General features: G+C 46.9%; 1 protein-coding gene across 1 annotated transcript in view; it reads right to left on the reverse strand.

Annotated features, from left to right (window-relative positions):
* ITPR2 (inositol 1,4,5-trisphosphate receptor type 2) overlaps positions 1 to 20175 on the reverse strand; it is a 260824-nt gene that overhangs the window by 64860 nt on the left and 175789 nt on the right. Inside the window, exons 47-51 of the mRNA XM_077266872.1 lie at positions 19748 to 19940; positions 15584 to 15709; positions 7635 to 7810; positions 4404 to 4568; positions 87 to 282 (exon numbers count right to left, since the gene is read on the reverse strand). Of these exons, the coding sequence (XP_077122987.1) occupies positions 87 to 282; positions 4404 to 4568; positions 7635 to 7810; positions 15584 to 15709; positions 19748 to 19940 (856 nt within the window). The remainder of the gene's footprint in view (positions 1 to 86; positions 283 to 4403; positions 4569 to 7634; positions 7811 to 15583; positions 15710 to 19747; positions 19941 to 20175) is intronic.

The following is a 20175-nucleotide window of genomic DNA, read 5'->3' on the forward strand; positions in this document are numbered from 1 at the left end:
AAATGGTTGCGAGCACTAGAAATTACTGGTATCATTGAGGCATAATTTCTACTGTACATCCATGAACCCCAGAACACGTGATTTACCCAGGTCGGGGGCTCGGTCCTTCAGACGGTCCACGTCCATGATGAAGTCGTCTTTCAAAAAGAGAAAGCCGATAATGGAGAAGAGGTAGACGAGGATGAGCGCCAGCACCGCGGTCAGGATGATGGAGCGGCCGTTCCTTGTCACACTCTTTATCACGTTCAGCAAAGTTTCCTCCCGATAAACGAGATCAAACAACTGGAAATGGAGGAAAGAAAACAACTTGTGTATCCGATCCTGTGTGATACTGTCTGCTGAGCTGTGTATCTAATCCTCGCCTGTGTGATACTGTTTGCTGAGCCGTGTATCTAATCCTCGCCTGTGTGATACTGTCTGCTGAGCCGTGTATCTAATCCGATCCTGTGTGATACTGTCTGCTGAGCTGTGTATCTAATCCTCGCCTGTGTGATACTGTCTGCTGACCCGTGTATCTAATCCTCTCCTGTGTGATGCTGTCTGCTGAGTTGTGTGCCTAATCCTCTCCTGTGTGATACTGTCTGCTGAGCCGTGTATCTAATCCTCTCCTGTGTGATACTGACTGCTGAGCCGTATATCTAATCCTCTCCTGTGTGATACTGTCTGCTGAGCCGTGTATCTAATCCTCTCCTGTGTGATACTGACTGCTGAGCTGTGTATCTAATCCTCTCCTGTGTGATACTGTCTGCTGAGCCGTGTACCTAATCCTCTCCTGTGTGATACTGTCTGCTGAGCCGTGTATCTAATCCTCTCCTGTGTGATACTGTCTGCTGAGCCGTGTACCTAATCCTCTCCTGTGTGATACTGTCTGCTGAGCCGTGTATCTAATCCTCTCCTGTGTGATACTGACTGCTGAGCTGTGTATCTAATCCTCTCCTGTGTGATACTGTTTGCTGAGCCGTGTATCTAATCCTCTCCTGTGTGATACTGTTTGCTGAGCCGTGTATCTAATCCTCGCCTGTGTGATACTGTCTGCTGAGCCGTGTATCTAATCCTATCCTGTCTGCTGAGCCATGTACCTAATCCTATCCTGTGTGATACTGTCTGCTGAGCTGTGTATCTAATCCTATCCTGTGTGATACTGAATACTGAGCCGTGTATCTACTCCTATCCTGTGTGATACTGTCTGCTGAGCTGTGTACCTAATCCTCTCCTGTGTGATGCTGTCTGCTGAGCTGTGTATTTAATCCTCTCCTGTGTGATACTGTCTGCTGAGCCGTGTATCTAATCCTATCCTATGTGATACTGTCTGCTGAGCCGTGTATCTAATCCTATCATGTGTGATACTGACTGCTGAGCTGTGTATCTAATCCTATCCTGTGTGATACTGTCTGCTGAGCTGTGTATCTAATCATATCCTGTGTGATACTGACTGCTGAGCCGTGTATCTAATCCTATCATGTGTGATACTGTCTGCTGAGCCGTGTACCTAATCCTCTCCTGTGTGATACTGTCTGCTGAGCCGTGTATCCAATCCTCTCCTGTGTGATACTGACTGCTGAGCCGTGTACCTAATCCTCTCCTGTGTGATACTAACTGCTGAGCCGTGTATCTAATCCTATCCTTTGTGATACTGTCTGCTGAGCCGTGTATCTAATCCTCTCCTGTGTGAAACTGTCTGCTGAGCCGTGTATCTAATCCTCTCCTGACTGTCTGCTGAGCAGTGTACCTAATCCTATCCTGTGTGATACTGTCTGCTGAGCCGTGTATCTACTATCCTGTGTGATACTGTCTGCTGAGCCGTGTATCTAATCCTCTCCTGCGTGATACTGACTGCTTAGCCGTGTATCTAATCCTCTCCTGTGTGATACTGTCTGCTGAGCCGTGTATCTAATCCTCTCCTGTGTGATACTGTCTCCTGAGCTGTGTATCTAATCCTATCCTGTGTGATACTGTCTGTGGGCCGTGTATCTAATCCTCTCCTGTGTGATACTGACTGCTGAGCCGTATATCTAATCCTCTCCTGTGTGATACTGTCGGCTGAGCCGTGTATCTACTCCTCTCCTGTGTGATACTGACTGCTGAGCCGTGTACCTAATCCTTTCCTGTGTGATACTGTCTGCTGAGCCGTGTATCTACTCCTCTCCTGTGTAATACTGACTGCTGAGCCGTGTATCTAACCCTCTCCTGTGTGATACTGTCTGCTGAGCCGTGTATCTACTCCTCTCCTGTGTGATACTGTCTGCTGAGCTGTGTATCTACTCCTATCCTGTGTGATACTGTCTGCTGAGCCGTGTATCTAATCCTATCCTGTGTGATACTGACTGCTGAGCCGTGTATCTAATCCTATCCTGTGTGATACTGTCTGCTGAGCCGTGTATCTAATCCTCCCCTGTGTGATACTGTCTGCTGAGCCATGTACCTAATCCTCTCCTGTGTGATACTGTCTGCTGAGCCATGTATCTAATCCTCTCCTGTGTGATACTGACTGCTGAGCTGTGTATCTAATCCTCTCCTGTGTGATACTGTCTGCTGAGCCGTGTACCTAATCCTCTCCTGTGTGATACTGTCTGCTGAGCCGTGTATCTAATCCTCTCCTGTGTGATACTGACTGCTGAGCTGTGTATCTAATCCTCTCCTGTGTGATACTGTTTGCTGAGCCGTGTATCTAATCCTCTCCTGTGTGATACTGTTTGCTGAGCCGTGTATCTAATCCTCGCCTGTGTGATACTGTCTGCTGAGCCATGTACCTAATCCTATCCTGTGTGATACTGTCTGCTGAGCTGTGTATCTAATCCTATCCTGTGTGATACTGAATACTGAGCCGTGTATCTACTCCTATCCTGTGTGATACTGTCTGCTGAGCTGTGTACCTAATCCTCTCCTGTGTGATGCTGTCTGCTGAGCTGTGTATTTAATCCTCTCCTGTGTGATACTGTCTGCTGAGCCGTGTATCTAATCCTATCCTATGTGATACTGTCTGCTGAGCCGTGTATCTAATCCTATCATGTGTGATACTGACTGCTGAGCTGTGTATCTAATCCTATCCTGTGTGATACTGACTGCTGAGCCGTGTATCTAATCCTATCATGTGTGATACTGTCTGCTGAGCCGTGTACCTAATCCTCTCCTGTGTGATACTGTCTGCTGAGCCGTGTATCCAATCCTCTCCTGTGTGATACTGACTGCTGAGCCGTGTACCTAATCCTCTCCTGTGTGATACTAACTGCTGAGCCGTGTATCTAATCCTATCCTTTGTGATACTGTCTGCTGAGCCGTGTATCTAATCCTCTCCTGTGTGATACTGACTGCTGAGCCGTGTATCTAATCCTATGTGTGAAACTGTCTGCTGAGTCGTGTATCTAATCCTATCATGTGTGAAACTGTCTGCTGAGTCGTGTATCTAATCCTATCATGTGTGAAACTGTCTGCTGAGCCGTGTATCTAATCCTCTCCTGACTGTCTGCTGAGCCGTGTACCTAATCCTATCCTGTGTGATACTGTCTGCTGAGCCGTGTATCTACTATCCTGTGTGATACTGTCTGCTGAGCCGTGTATCTAATCCTCTCCTGCGTGATACTGACTGCTTAGCCGTGTATCTAATCCTCTCCTGTGTGATACTGTCTGCTGAGCCGTGTATCTAATCCTCTCCTGTGTGATACTGTCTCCTGAGCTGTGTATCTAATCCTATCCTGTGTGATACTGTCTGTGGGCCGTGTATCTAATCCTCTCCTGTGTGATACTGACTGCTGAGCCGTATATCTAATCCTCTCCTGTGTGATACTGTCGGCTGAGCCGTGTATCTAATCCTCTCCTGTGTGATACTGACTGCTGAGTCGTGTATCTACTCCTCTCCTGTGTGATACTGACTGCTGAGCCGTGTACCTAATCCTTTCCTGTGTGATACTGTCTGCTGAGCCGTGTATCTACTCCTCTCCTGTGTAATACTGACTGCTGAGCCGTGTATCTAACCCTCTCCTGTGTGATACTGTCTGCTGAGCCGTGTATCTACTCCTCTCCTGTGTGATACTGTCTGCTGAGCTGTGTATCTACTCCTATCCTGTGTGATACTGTCTGCTGAGCCGTGTATCTAATCCTATCCTGTGTGATACTGACTGCTGAGCCGTGTATCTAATCCTATCCTGTGTGATACTGTCTGCTGAGCCGTGTATCTAATCCTCCCCTGTGTGATACTGTCTGCTGAGCCATGTACCTAATCCTATCCTGTGTGATACTGTCTGCTGAGCCGTGTATCTAATCCTATCCTGTGTGATACTGTCTGTGAGCTGTGTATCTAATCTTTTCATGCGTGATGTTTCCTGGTGAGCTGTATCTAAGCCCATCAGCTGTGAGCCCTTCCCTCTGGCGGTGGCGCACACATGGCGGCAGCGGTGGTCTCTTACCAGGAAGCTGTAGAAGAACTCGTGGACGAAGAGCCCCAGCATGCAGACGATGACGTACACCACGTGGTACAGGAACGCCATGTCCATGATCACCGCTCTGTAGCCGCGCGTGAACGTGCCGCGATTCCCCACGAAACTCACCAGGAAGACCACCTTATTACACAACTGTGGAGGAGACAGGGGCGGCCGTTACACCCGGCACTGACACACTGTACCAAACCAGCCGCCTGCTCACAGCCGACCCATCACTGAACTGTCACACTGAAACGCAGCAAATTCCTGGGATCTGATGACAGAGATCTAATAATGCTGCCACTCTGCGCGGCTGACAGCATAATATCCGCAGCGCGTGGTGTCTGTGGCGCTGACACATGGATTGTTTCCTGCCGGCGTGTGAACAGTGACTGCAGGAGACATTCACTCAATAAGTAATGAGACAACAGACGGAGGCAGCGTGAGGCCGGCACCGAATACGGAGGAGGCGCAGCGAGAGCTGAGCGGCTGCGGAGAACACCAAGGGCGAAACGGAACATTCTACAGAGATGACGGACAGAAGAGAGAGCGGGAGAAACAGACAGAAGCTTGAGGGACAGAGACCAGATCATAGAGAGATACAGATGGATGGATACAGTGGTTTGAGAAAGTATTCACCCCCTTTAGCATTTTTGTGTTTTGCTACCTGAGAATCTGGAATTTCATTGCTTTTTTTTTTGAGGGTTTCCATCAGTTCATGTAAAGAACATGGCGACAACAATGTGAAGCAAAGAACAAAGAGGTCAAAGTAACTGAAACATTCAGTGTGCATAACTATTCAACCCCCTAAAGTCAGTACTATGTAGAGCCTCCTTTTGTAGCATTTACAGCTGCAGTCGCTTTGGATAAGTCTCTATGAGCTTTCCACATCTGGTCACTGGGATTTTTGCCCATTCCAAAAGGAAAAACTGCTTCAGCTCCTTCACATTAGATGTTTCCTCTGGTGAACAGCGATCTTTACATCTGACCACAGATTTTCAATTGGATTAAGGTCTGGGCTGTGACTCGGCCACTCCAAAATTTCATCTCCCCTTCGACTCGGACCATATTCCCTGTCACTGCTGCCAAAAAACCAGCCCCACAGCATGATGGTGCCACCACCATATTTCACTGTGGGGATGGTGTTTTTGGGGTGATGAGGTGTGCTGGTTTGGTGCCAGACAAACAGTTGACCTTGGTGGCCAAAAAGCAAAAATTTCGGTCTCATCTGACCACAGCACCTTCCTCCAAACATTTGGGGAATCTCCCACATATCTTTTGGCAAACTCAAAAGGAACCTTACAATTTTTGTATGCAAGTAAAAGCTTTATTTGATGTTGCTACGGGGGATCATTAGAGATTGGGATAATTTTTTACAACCCAACCCTGAATTGTACATCTTAACAACTTTGTCCCCGACTTGTTTGGAGATCTCCTTGGTCTTTATGGTGTTGTGTGGAGATCTCCTTGGTCTTCATGGTGTTGTGTGGAGATCTCCTTGGTCTTCATGGTGTTGTGTGGAGATCTCCTTGGTCTTCATGGTGTTGTTTGGAGATCTCCATGGTGTTGATTGGAGATCTCATTGGTCTTCATGGTGTTGTTTGGATATCTCCTTGATCTTCATGGTGTTGTTTGGAGATCTCCTTGGTCTTCATGGTGTAGATTGGAGATCTCATTTGTTTTCATGGCATAGTTTGGAGATCTCTTGGTCTTCATGGTGGTGTTTGGAGATCTCCTTGGTCTTCATGATGTTGTTTGGAGATCTTCTTGGTCTTCATGGTGTAGATTGGGCATCTCATTGGTCTTCATGGTGGTGTTTGGAGATCTCCTTGGTGCTTGTGGTGTTGTTTGGATATCTCATTGTTCTTCATGTTGTTGTTTGGAGAAATCCTTAGTCTTTATGGTGTTGTTTGGAGATCTCCTTGGTCTTCATGGTGTAGATTGGAGATCTCATTTGTTTTCATGGCATAGTTTGGAGATCTCTTGGTCTTCATGGTGGTGTTTGGAGATCTCCATGGTGTTTGTGGTGTTGTTTGGATATCTCATTGTTCTTCATGTTGTTGTTTGGAGAAATCCTTAGTCTTTATGGTGTTGTTTGGAGATCTCCTAGGTCTTCATAGTGTAGTTTGGAGATCACCTTGGTCATCATGGTGTTTGGTTAGTGGAGCCTCCTATAATGGTGTTGAAGCCTTTCAGAAAAGGTAAAGTGCATATACTGACAGACATGTGACACTTCGGTAGCACACAGGTGGACGTCCTGTCACTAAGCATGCGACTTATGAAGGGAATTACTTGCACCAGAAATTTTTAGGCGCTTCGAAGCAAAAGGGGTGAATACATATGCACATGACAATTTTAGTTATTTGATCCCATAAATGTAATTTATGCCTATATTTTTGTCATGTCTCCAACTTAGATCAGATTACATAGATATTTACACACAGGTTGTAATGTAACAAAATAGGTAAAAAGCCAAAGGGGGTGAATACTTTCGCAAGCCACTGTAGATAGATGACAGATAGGAGAGATGGATGGACACATAGATGAATATGACAGAAGCCTTCAAAGATGTTCTAGAAATGTTGACAAGATCTAGCTAATAAACCCGGCTGACAGCAGAGACTGGTTGCTACGGATACACTTCCTAACAACCATTCTTTTCAGCAGTGTCGTCAGGCAGCTCGTCCTTAGCGACCAGTCTGTCTCAGATTTCTCCAATCTTGAGTGTAAGACACTAAACTAAGCGACACTAATAAAGCGAAGCCTGGGCCGGACGGGGCCTGACTCTCGCCCTTAGTACCCGTATAGACTACGACAAAATGGCCGCCATTCCACCTGAATCACTGGCAGGATCCGCTGTGGTCTTGTAGCCCTCTTAGGTCAAGGCTCAGAGCCTGTAATCAATGGAGTAATGATCACGGCCCGGTAATGAGAGTCAGGGCCGGTGTTGCCCTTCGTGTTGACGACAGAAAAGAAGAGCATGAAAAGTGAAGAAGAACTTCGTAAAGTGCAGAAGCCGCGGGAGACGTCAGATTCCAGCATTAGAGGGATTCAGCGCTCACTCCCTACAGCAGATGAAAGAGCGGCTGACGTGAGCCCCCGGCTGTTCGGCGGGCCGCCATCTGCTCTCGGTGTTACAGGCATATCTGCTGGGGAGGAGACGTAATCCGCAGTGTGCACAGAGACGTCTCCATGAAATAATATCAAAGCCCCCCTTACGTTAGCGGCCCCCAGTAATATCAGCGTCGGGCCCAGGCCCAGGGTGTAAATGGAGCGGAGCATGACGGAGACCAGGAACGGCCGAATGCCAAACGGCTTGGGAAGGACAAACAACATGGCGGTGCAGACGGCCACGGCGACCCACAGCAAGATGGAGATCCACGGAGGAAGGGTCCCTGCAGAGACACAAAGAGAATACAGGTGAGAAAACATCAGAGCGACAGTCCGCAAGGTGCGAGACTATGTGCACGAAGCATCACTGATCCTGTATTATACTCCAGAGCTGCGATCACTATTCTGCTGGTGCAGTCACTGTGTACATACATTACAATACTGATCCTGAGTTACCTCCTGTATTAGGCTACGTTCACATTTGCGGCCAGCGCCGCAGCGTCGGGCGCCGCAGCGGCGCCGCATGCGTCATGCGCCCCTATATTTAACATGGGGGCGCATGGACATGCGGCGCACTTGCGTTTTGCGCCGCATGCGTCGCTGCGGCGCCCGCGTCGGGGCGCAGAGGACGCAGCAAGTTGCATTTTTGCTGCGTCCAAATTCAATGAAAAAAACGACGCATGCGGCGCAAAACGCAGCGTTGTGCATGCGTTTTGCTGCGTTTTTGTTTGCGTTGTGCGCTGCGGCGCCGACGCTGCGGCGCACAACGCAAATGTGAACGTAGCCTTATACCTCAGAGCTGCACTCACTATTCTGCTGGTGCAGTCACTGTGTACATACATTACATTACTGATCCTGAGTTACCTCCTGTATTATACCTCAGAGCTGCACTCACTATTCTGCTGGTGCAGTCACTGTGTACATACATTACATTACTGATCCTGAGTTACCTCCTGTATTATACTCCAGAGCTGCACTCACTATTCTGCTGGTGCAGTCACTATGTACATACATTACATTACTGATCCTGAGTTACCTCCTGTATTATACTCCAGAGCTGCGCTCACTATTCTGCTGGTGCAGTCATTGTGTACATACATTACATTACTGATCCTGAGTTACCTCCTGTATTATACTCCAGAGCTGCGCTCACTATTCTGCTGGTGCAGTCATTGTGTACATACATTACATTACTGATCCTGAGTTACCTCCTGTATTATACTCCAGAGCTGCACTCACTATTCTGCTGGTGCAGTCACTGTGTACATACATTACATTACTGATCCTGAGTTACCTCCTGTATTATACTCCAGAGCTGCACTCACTATTCTGCTGGTGCAGTCACTGTGTACATACATTACATTACTGATCCTGGGTTACATCCTGTATTATACCCCAGAGCTGCACTCACTATTCTGCTGGTGCAGTCACTGTGTACATACATTACATTACTGATCCTGGGTTACATCCTGTATTATACCCCAGAGCTGCACTCACTATTCTGCTGGTGCAGTCACTGTGTACATACATTACATTACTGATCCTGAGTTACATCCTGTATTATACCCCAGAGCTGCACTCACTATTCTGCTGGTGCAGTCACTGTGTACATACATTACATTACTGATCCTGAGTTACCTCCTGTATTATACCTCAGAGCTGCACTCACTATTCTGCTGGTGCAGTTACTGTGTACATACATTACGATACTGATCCTGAGTTACATCATGTATTATACCCCAGAGCTGCACTCACTATTCTGCTGGTGCAGTCACTGTGTGCATACATTACATTACTGATCCTGAGTTACATCCTGTATTATACCCCAGAGCTGCACTCACTATTCTGCTGGTGCAGTCACTGTGTACATTCATTACATTACTGATCCTGAGTTATATCCTGTATTATACTCCAGAGCTGCACTCACTATTCTGCTGGTGCAGTCACTGTGTACATGCATTACTGATCCTGAGTTACATCCTGTATTATACCCCAGAGCTGCTCTCACTATTCTGCTGGTGCAGTCACTGTGTACATACATTACATTACTGATCCTGAATTACATCCTGTATTATACCCCAGAGCTGCACTCACTATTCTGCTGGTGCAGTCACTGTGTACATACATTACATTACTGATCCTGAGCTCCCTCCTATATTATACCCCAGAGCTGCGCTCACTATTCTGCTGGTGCAGTCACTGTGTACATACATTACATTACTGATCCTGAGTTACATCCTGTATTATACCCCAGAGCTGCACTCACTATTCTGCTGGTGCAGTCACTGTGTACATTCATTACATTACTGATCCTGAGTTATATCCTGTATTATACTCCAGAGCTGCACTCACTATTCTGCTGGTGCAGTCACTGTGTACATACATTACATTACTGATCCTGAGTTACCTCCTGTATTATACCTCAGAGCTGCACTCACTATTCTGCTGGTGCAGTCACTGTGTACATACATTACATTACTGATCCTGAGTTACACCCTGTATTATGCTCCAGAGCTGCACTCACTATTCTGCTGGTGCAGTCACTGTGTACATACATTACATTACTGATCCTGAGTTACCTCCTGTATTATACCCCAGAGCTGCACTCACTATTCTGCTGGTGCAGTCACTGTGTACATACATTACTGATCCTGAGTTACATCCTGTATTATACCCCAGAGCTGCACTCACTATTCTGCTGGTGCAGTCACTGTGTACATACATTACTGATCCTGAGTTACACCCTGTATTATACTCCAGAGCTGCACTCACTATTCTGCTGGTGCAGTCACTGTGTACATACGTTACATTACTGACCCTGAGTTACCTCCTGTATTATACCCCAGAGCTGCACTCACTATTCTGCTGGTGCAGTCACTGTGTACATACATTACATTACTGATCCTGAGTTACATCCTGTATTATACCCCAGAGCTGCCCTCACTATTCTGCTGGTGCAGTCACTGTGTACATACATTACATTACTGATCCGGAGTTACATCCTGTATTATACCCCAGAGCTGCACTCACTATTCTGCTGGTGCAGTCACTGTGTATATACATTACATTACTGATCCTGAGTTACATCCTGTATTATACTCCAGAGCTGCACTCACTATTCTGCTGGTGCAGTCACTGTGTACATACATTACATTACTGATCCTGAGTTACATCCTGTATTATACTCCAGAGCTGCACTCACTATTCTGCTGGTGCAGTCACTGTGTACATACATTACATTACTGATCCTGAGTGACATCCTGTACTATACCCCAGAGCTGCACTCACTATTCTGCTGGTGCAGTCACTGTGTACATTACTTATCCTGCACTATGCTCCAGAGCTGCACTCACTATTCTGACCTATATAACAACCTCCATATTACCTCCTCCGGTTTTCTATAGTGGGGTCGCTGCGGTAATTTTAGGATAAACTTCCGTCTGGTTTTATATTTATTCAGTTTTAACGATTTGAAACCAGACTGATCCCAAAACGGAGACAGAGAAAGTTTTAATCACATCATTACCGGAGAGATAAAACAATGGGGACTGTGTGCGCGGGGAAGCGCGGACACCTCAGCGCCGGCGATCGCCCGCTTGTCACCGCGGCTTTATTGGGTCTTTGGTTCTATAAGTTACAGTCAGCGAGAGACTATATATAGCATTTAAAGTGACAATCAACTTCAAGCTGCGATGTCAGGCAGACATTTAATGAAACGGGGTTCAGACGCGACACGGCTGCGGCGCTTCGTCCTGCGACTGTGACCCGTCAATCTCGCTTCCTTCAAGACTCCTATTAGACGCCATCTGATCAATTTTCCCGTCGGCAGAAAATACTTCAAACCGTCTTCCTGCTTCATATTCACCACTTCATTAGAGCGGGAAAAAAAATATAAAACCTTCTTCTTTTCCGCGGATTTCCTCCGTAAACACGAGCGGAGGGACTACAACCCTCAGCAAAACCACATCACCGAAGAAACTGCTTAAAGGGCATCTCCACCTAAAATCAAAATCTTCTGAGATAATCTAAAAAACTCTTACTCGTCTTCTTCCGCAAAGTTAAAGAACATTCTGATTATCCGGTCCTTAATTATCACAGTTTTTCGGACAGCTGTCTGACAACCAATATGGCTGGTTGGCAAACTAGACCCCGCAGGGGTGGGACTTATGACAATTTGAATATAAAGGGGGGGTGTCAAGGGTGGTTAGTTTTAAGCAGGGGAGGAGCTTAAATGCTAGCAAGTTAGGGTTCAAATGTTGGGATGTATAACGACAGGTCTGCCACTAATGAAGCAAGGAAGCAGTCACACCTCCAACTTTCAGACCGTTTATGGGACTGTGATACAAAACTGATAGACAAGGAGGCGGGGTCTAAACAAATAATGCCTCAAAATGGGAGTTTCTGAGTGTTTTTGAAGGCAGGGGACTGACTTAAACTGAGCAAATTTATTATTGAGGATTCTGGGAAATGTGACGGATGGGGGCCACCTCACTTAGGAGCAGTAATGGTGGCCATGTTGGCTGTCACTGACAGAAGAAGAAGATTCAACAATGCGCTACATCAACACTGCGATTTAATCTTTATCAATGTACTTGTTGTGCTTGCTCTGGGGTCGCCAGGGTAACAGATTGCCGTGAACTTCCTGTCATGTGACAGGAAGTCCACACACAGTAGTATAGTAGTGTTGCTATGGAAAAGCCAGAGCAAGCACAACATGGAAGAGAAAAATAGGATTCTATAGTTTTATTATTTAGTACTGGATCTATTTAACCGTGAGAGGGCGGAAAATGGAAAAATTTTACAATGTACGATCATTCTAGTAAACGGATGAATTCTTCTACTAGGGGGTTTCAATTTTTTTGTTTCAATTCCAATGCATCTAAAAAAAAAAAAGTGAAAAAACTTTCCAGGTAGTCGTAAAGAAAAATCCTCTACCGTTTTATGTGCGCAGCTCCTATGCAGATCTATGCTTGTAAGGAAGGTAACACGTGACTGCACGATCTGACTGCACAGTTTGTTAGTAGTCGGTAACCATGGAGACGCATGGCTCCGCATAGGAGCCAAGGATGGAAAATGAGAGGGAACATTTCTTCATGTTCTAATTTTAAACACGAGGACGTAGCGCTGAAGCTTGCAAAAGTATTCACACCTATTATAAAAGCTCTAACACCAGACTGCTGCAAGTGGCCAATAAAAAAATCCTCTAAAATAATCTGAGAAGCTGGAGGCCGCCGCTGACCTTACACAAGATGAATATTTATGCAGCCTCTGCGCAAACAGACCTCGACATCAGACAAAGTGAGCTTGTGCTGGCGGCCCCAGAGGCAGAGGGGGGCCCGGCCGGCTGCTCAGACACGTGGCCATACACGGGGACCACATGCTGCTACATAAAACCCACCAATCCAGAGGCTGGATCCCTTGGGTATCTGCAGTCTGGGGATATTAGGGTTAATCAACGCTGCGTATATAATAGGAGAGGGTCAATAGTGACCCGAATAGCGGTCCCAGTTCTGATTTACAAAAGTGATTGTCACAGCTCAGGACAATGACCCCTCTGTATGTGTCAAACACAGCTGGAAAAAGCATGACTACTATAATACTGCCCCTATGTACTAGAATATAACTACTATAATACTGCCCATATGTACAAGAATATAACTACTATAATACTGCCCCATGTACAAGAATATAACTGCTATAATACTGCCCCTATGTACAAGAATATAACTACTATAATACTGCACCCTATGTACTAGAATATAACTACTATAATACTGCCCCCTATGTACAAGAATATAACTACTATAATACTGCACCCTATGTACTAGAATATAACTACTATAATACTGCTCCTATGTACTAGAATATAACTACTATAATACTGCTCCTATGTACGAGAATATAACTACTGCAATACTGCTCCTATATACAAGAATATAACTACTATAATACTGCCCCTATGTACTAGAATATAACTACTATAATACTGCCCCTATGTACAAGAATATAACTACTATAATACTGCACCCTATGTACTAGAATATAACTACTATAATACTGCCCCCTGTGTACGAGAATATAACTACTGTAATACTGCTCCTATATACAAGAATATAACTACTATAATACTGCCCCTATGTACAAGAATATAACTACTATAATACTGCTCCTATGTATGAGAATATAACTACTGTAATACTGCTCCTATATACAAGAATATAACTACTATAATACTGCACCCTATGTACTAGAATATAACTACTATAATACTGCCCCTATGTACAAGAATATAACTACTATAATACTGCCCCTATGTACAAGAATATAACTACTATAATACTGCTCCTATGCACAAGAATATAACTACTATAATACTGCCCCCATGTACAAGAATATAACTACTATAATACTGCCCCTATGTACAAGAATATAACTACTATAATACTGCCCCTATGTACAAGAATATAACTACTATAATACTCCCCATGTACAAGAATATAACTACTATAATACTGCCCCTATGTACAAGAATGTAACTACTATAATACTGCCCCTATGTACAAGAATATAACTACTATAATACTGCCCCTATGTACAAAAATATAACTACTATAATACTGCCCCCTATGTACAAGAATATAACTACTATAATACTGCCCCTATGTACAAGAATATAACTACTATAATACTCCCCATGTACAAGAATATAACTACTATAATACTGGCCCTATGTACAAGAATGTAACTACTATAATACTGCCCCTATGTACAAGAATATAACTACTATAATACTGCCCCTATGTACAAGAATATAACTACTATAATACTGCCCCCTATGTACAAGAATATAACTACTATAATACTGCCCCTATGTACAAGAATATAACTACTATAAATACTGCCCCCTATGTACAAGAATATAACTACTATAATACTGCCCCTATGTACAAGAATATAACTACTATAATACTGCTCCTATGTGCAAGAATATAATTACTATAATACTGCCCCTATGTACAAGAATATAACTACTATAATACTGCCCCTATGTACAAGAATTTAACTACTATAATACTGCCCCCTATGTACAAAGAATATAACTACTATAATACTGCCCCTATGTACAAGAATATAACTACTATAATACTGCCCCTATGTACAAGAATATAACTACTATAATACTGCCCCTATGTACAAGAATATAACTACTATAATACTGCCCCTATGTACAAGAATATAACTACTATAATACTGCCCCTATGTACAAGAATTTAACTACTATAATACCGTCCATATGTACAAGAATATAACTACTATAATACTGCCCCCTATGTACAAGAATTTAACTACTATAATACTGCTCCTATGTACAAGAATATAGCTACTATAATACTGCTCCTATGTACAAGAATATAACTACTATAATACTGCCCCTATGTACAAGAATATAACTACTATAATACTGCCCCTATGTACAAGAATATAACTACTATAATACTAATCCTATGTACAAGAATATAACTACTATAATACTGCCCCTATGTACAAGAATATAACTACTATAATACTGCCCCTATGTACAAGAATATAACTACTATAATACTAATCCTATGTACAAGAATATAACTACTATAATACTGCCCCTATGTACAAGAATATAACTACTATAATACTGCTCCTATGTACAAGAATATAACTACTATAATACTGCCCCTATGTACAAGAATATAACTACTATAATACTGCCCCTATGTACAAGAATATAACTACTATAATACTGCCCCCTATGTACAGGAATATAACTACTATAATACTGCGCTTTATCCTTTCCCGTCTCGCCCAGTGAGCGGCAGGCATATATATATATATTTATTTCCTCTGTGCAGCGGCGGCTTCTTTTCTTGATGCTGAATTATTGATACAGGGGAACCAGGCTGCGCTGGTAACCGATTATTTTGGGATCTTCGGTCCCTGGACACTCGCTGACCATAATGACTTGGTGTTCTCACCTCCCATCCTTTCCGTGCTCTACCAGAACTGGAAGAAATTCCACTTGCCTTCATCTCCGTCGTCTCCAAATGGGTAGAACAGCGCCACCGCCAGGTTGATGAACACCGCCAGGTTGAAGGAGATGCTGCCCCACAGCGAGATGTGGCGGGAGAACCAGAACAGAGCGGGGTTGTCTGCGGAGACAAGAAGGCGCAATGTGAACGATAAAGATTTGCTGCCGGATGACACAGGACTCCTGACATCTTGTGGAGTCCGGACATTGAAAGATGAGAGAGGAGGAGCCTTGTGGTATTAGTCAGAGAGGAGGAGCAACAATACAGTGTTAGTCAGAGAGGAGGATCCACAAAATATTTGTGAGAGAGGAGGAGCCACAATATTAGACAAGAGAGGAGGAGCCACACTATATTAGTCTGAGAGGAGGAGCCACACTATATTAGTCTGAGAGGAGGAGCCAAACAATATTAGTCAGAGAGGAGGAGCCACACTATATTAGTCTGAGAGGAGGAGCCACACATTAGTCAGAGAGGAGGAGTCACACTATATTAGTCTGAGAGGAGGAGCCACACTATATTAGTCTGAGAGGAGGAGCCAAACAATATTAGTCAGAGAGGAGCCATACATTATTAGTCAGAGAGGAGGAGCCATACATTAGTCAGAGAGGAGGAGTCACACTATATTAGTTAGAGAGGAGCCACACAATATTAGTCAGAGAGGAGCAGCTACAGAAAGTGGTTTTAATGTTTTGGCTGTTGCAGCTGTTTTTTCTTTTTACTGTAGAAAAAAAAATTGTTTTTTGCTCGAACACCTGCAGTCACTAATTCATTCATCCGCAGGCTGGTCAGGGACGCGCTTAATGACGGCGCTGCTGCTGATCTCCGGGTAATAAGCGGTTATTGTGCAAACACAAAGTCTTATTTACATGTAAACCCTTCATTTAGGGCCGTGCGTCGGAGGACGCGGAGAGCGCAGCGAGACGCTCGTTACACGAGTATCGCTCCTCGTAAACCGAGCGCAGTGTAAACGTCCAGGAGCGGAGCTATAGGGCGCCACTCCTAGCTACAGGCCACATCTGGTACTGCAGCCAAGTGCAGCTTAAACGTCCAGGAGCGGAGCTATAGGGCGCCACTCCTAGCTACAGGCCACATCTGGTACTGCAGCCGAGCGCAGCATAAACGTCCAGGAGCGGAGCTATAGGGCGCCACTCCTAGCTACAGGCCACATCTGGTACTGCAGCCAAGTGCAGCTTAAACGTCCAGGAGCGGAGCTATAGGGCGCCACTCCTAGCTACAGGCCACATCTGGTACTGCAGCCAAGTGCAGCTTAAACGTCCAGGAGCCAAGCTATAGGGCGCCACTCCTAGCTACAGGCCACATCTGGTACTGCAGCCGAGCGCAGCATAAATATCCAGAAGCCGAGCTATAGGGCGCCACTCCTAGCTACAGGCCACATCTGGTACTGCAGCCGAGCGCAGCATAAACGTCCAGGAGCCGAGCTATAGGGCGCCACTCCTAGCTACAGGCCACATCTGGTACTGCAGCCAAGTGCAGCTTAAACGTCCAGGAGCGGAGCTATAGGGCGCCACTCCTAGCTACAGGCCACATCTGGTACTGCAGCCGAGCGCAGCATAAACGTCCAGGAGCGGAGCTATAGGGCGCCACTCCTAGCTACAGGCCACATCTGGTACTGCAGCCAAGTGCAGCTTAAACGTCCAGGAGCGGAGCTATAGGGCGCCACTCCTAGCTACAGGCCACATCTGGTACTGCAGCCAAGTGCAGCTTAAACGTCCAGGAGCCAAGCTATAGGGCGCCACTCCTAGCTACAGGCCACATCTGGTACTGCAGCCGAGCGCAGCATAAATATCCAGAAGCCGAGCTATAGGGCGCCACTCCTAGCTACAGGCCACATCTGGTACTGCAGCCGAGCGCAGCATAAACGTCCAGGAGCCGAGCTATAGGGCGCCACTCCTAGCTACAGGCCACATCTGGTACTGCAGCCGAGCGCAGCATAAACGTCCAGGAGCGGAGCTATAGGGCGCCACTCCTAGCTACAGGCCACATCTGGTACTGCAGCCGAGTGCAGCATAAACGTCCAGGAGCCGAGCTATAGGGCGCCACTCCTAGCTACAGGCCACATCTGGTACTGCAGCCGAGCGCAGCATAAACGTCCAGGAGCGGAGCTATAGGGCGCCACTCCTAGCTACAGGCCACATCTGGTACTGCAGCCAAGTGCAGCTTAAACGTCCAGGAGCGGAGCTATAGGGCGCCACTCCTAGCTACAGGCCACATCTGGTACTGCAGCCGAGCGCAGCATAAACGTCCAGGAGCGGAGCTATAGGGCGCCACTCCTAGCTACAGGCCACATCTGGTACTGCAGCCGAGCGCAGCATAAACGTCCAGGAGCGGAGCTATAGGGCGCCACTCCTAGCTACAGGCCACATCTGGTACTGCAGCCGAGTGCAGCATAAACGTCCAGGAGCGGAGCTATAGGGCGCCACTCCTAGCTACAGGCCACATCTGGTACTGCAGCCGAGTGCAGCATAAACGTCCAGGAGCGGAGCTATAGGGCACCACTCCTAGCTACAGGCCACATCTGGTACTGCAGCCGAGTGCAGCATAAACGTCCAGGAGCGGAGCTATAGGGCGCCACTCCTAGCTACAGGCCACATCTGGTACTGCAGCCGAGCGCAGCATAAACGTCCAGGAGCGGAGCTATAGGGCGCCACTCCTAGCTACAGGCCACATCTGGTACTGCAGCCGAGTGCAGCATAAACGTCCAGGAGCGGAGCTATAGGGCGCCACTCCTAGCTACAGGCCACATCTGGTACTGCAGCCGAGTGCAGCATAAACGTCCAGGAGCGGAGCTATAGGGCACCACTCCTAGCTACAGGCCACATCTGGTACTGCAGCCGAGTGCAGCATAAACGTCCAGGAGCGGAGCTATAGGGCGCCACTCCTAGCTACAGGCCACATCTGGTACTGCAGCTGAGTGCAGCATAAACGTCCAGGAGCGGAGCTATAGGGCGCCACTCCTAGCTACAGGCCACATCTGGTACTGCAGCCGAGCGCAGCATAAACGTCCAGGAGCGGAGCTATAGGGCGCCACTCCTAGCTACAGGCCACATCTGGTACTGCAGCCGAGCGCAGCATAAACGTCCAGGAGCGGAGCTATAGGGCGCCACTCCTAGCTACAGGCCACATCTGGTACTGCAGCCAAGTGCAGCTTAAACGTCCAGGAGCCGAGCTATAGGGCGCCACTCCTAGCTACAGGCCACATCTGGTACTGCAGCCGAGCGCAGCATAAACGTCCAGGAGCGGAGCTATAGGGTGCCACTCCTAGCTACAGGCCACATCTGGTACTGCAGCCGAGCGCAGCATAAATGTCCAGAAGCCGAGCTATAGGGCGCCACTCCTAGCTACAGGCCACATCTGGTACTGCAGCCGAGTGCAGCATAAACGTCCAGGAGCGGAGCTATAGGGCGCCACTCCTAGCTACAGGCCACATCTGGTACTGCAGCCGAGTGCCACTGTGGTAAATAGGTCAGCACTGCAGTACCACACACGACCTGTGGACAAGAGTGGCGCTGTTTTTTGGGAGAAGTCAGTTTCTCTATTTATTCTGGACGAGTTGAGTACTAAAAATCCTCCCCACATCAGATTCTGGATTATTGGAAGTTCGTCATCTATAAAGACACCGGGGTAAAATTGTCCGATTCTCTCCTTTTAGGGTTAATGGCACGAGGGGGAGAAGACGCAGACACGATGTTTTTTTTTGTTAACGAGGTTTTAATTATTTATCGGGGCGGTGCGTCTGTGCCCGGCGGCGGGGGATGGGGACGCGGTGTACGGCCGGGGCCATGATGAAGTGCGGCACGATCATGAAGAGGACGCCGGAGAGATGTGATTAACTGATGAAATATTAAACGGTACGATGTGTACGGAGCACGGCGCACGCAGCGGAGTGTGAATTACCGCCAACATCTGCACCGCCGCCCTCCGCAGGGAGACAACATGGCGGCTCGGGAGCAGATTTACAGCCCCCCTAAATAATTCACGCTCATTAAAGCTGGGGAGAGTTATACCGTGGAGGAAGGGGTTAAACACGCACGCACCCGGGCTATTCTGCACTACAACTCTCAGCAAGGTCAGACATACAGCAGCGGTCCACATCCAGGCTGCTGCAGAACTACAACTCCCAGCATGGGCTGCACTCACTCCGGATCTTCTTCTGCCACTTCATCTCGTTGTACAGATCCTCCGTCTGCTGGAAGAAGTCGTTCACCTTGCTGCCCTGCTCGTCGCGCTCCGTGGTGTTGAACACGCGCCACATGGACTCGCGGGTCAGGTACTCGCAGATGTTCGGCACCGGGAAGACGATCTGCTCCATGGTGCGGTCGTGGCGGACGATCTGGAGGAGGAGAGGAGCCATAAAGGAGCGAGAAGAGGCCGGCGGTGCAACAAACCCTGCTCCACCTGCGCCACCCAAACCCGGGCATCGGAGCAGGTATCCTCCTCCTGACGGCATCCACCTGCCGACACGGCCGCGCGGGTGAGGAACGCTAAGAAAAAGTGCGAAAAAACAACCCATGGATGGACTTAGTGAAAAAAATGTGAAAAATTACCAAAAGTATGACACTCATGAA

Source organism: Ranitomeya variabilis, chromosome 5 (genome assembly GCF_051348905.1).
Source record: "Ranitomeya variabilis isolate aRanVar5 chromosome 5, aRanVar5.hap1, whole genome shotgun sequence".
NCBI classification, from domain to species: domain Eukaryota; kingdom Metazoa; phylum Chordata; class Amphibia; order Anura; family Dendrobatidae; genus Ranitomeya; species Ranitomeya variabilis.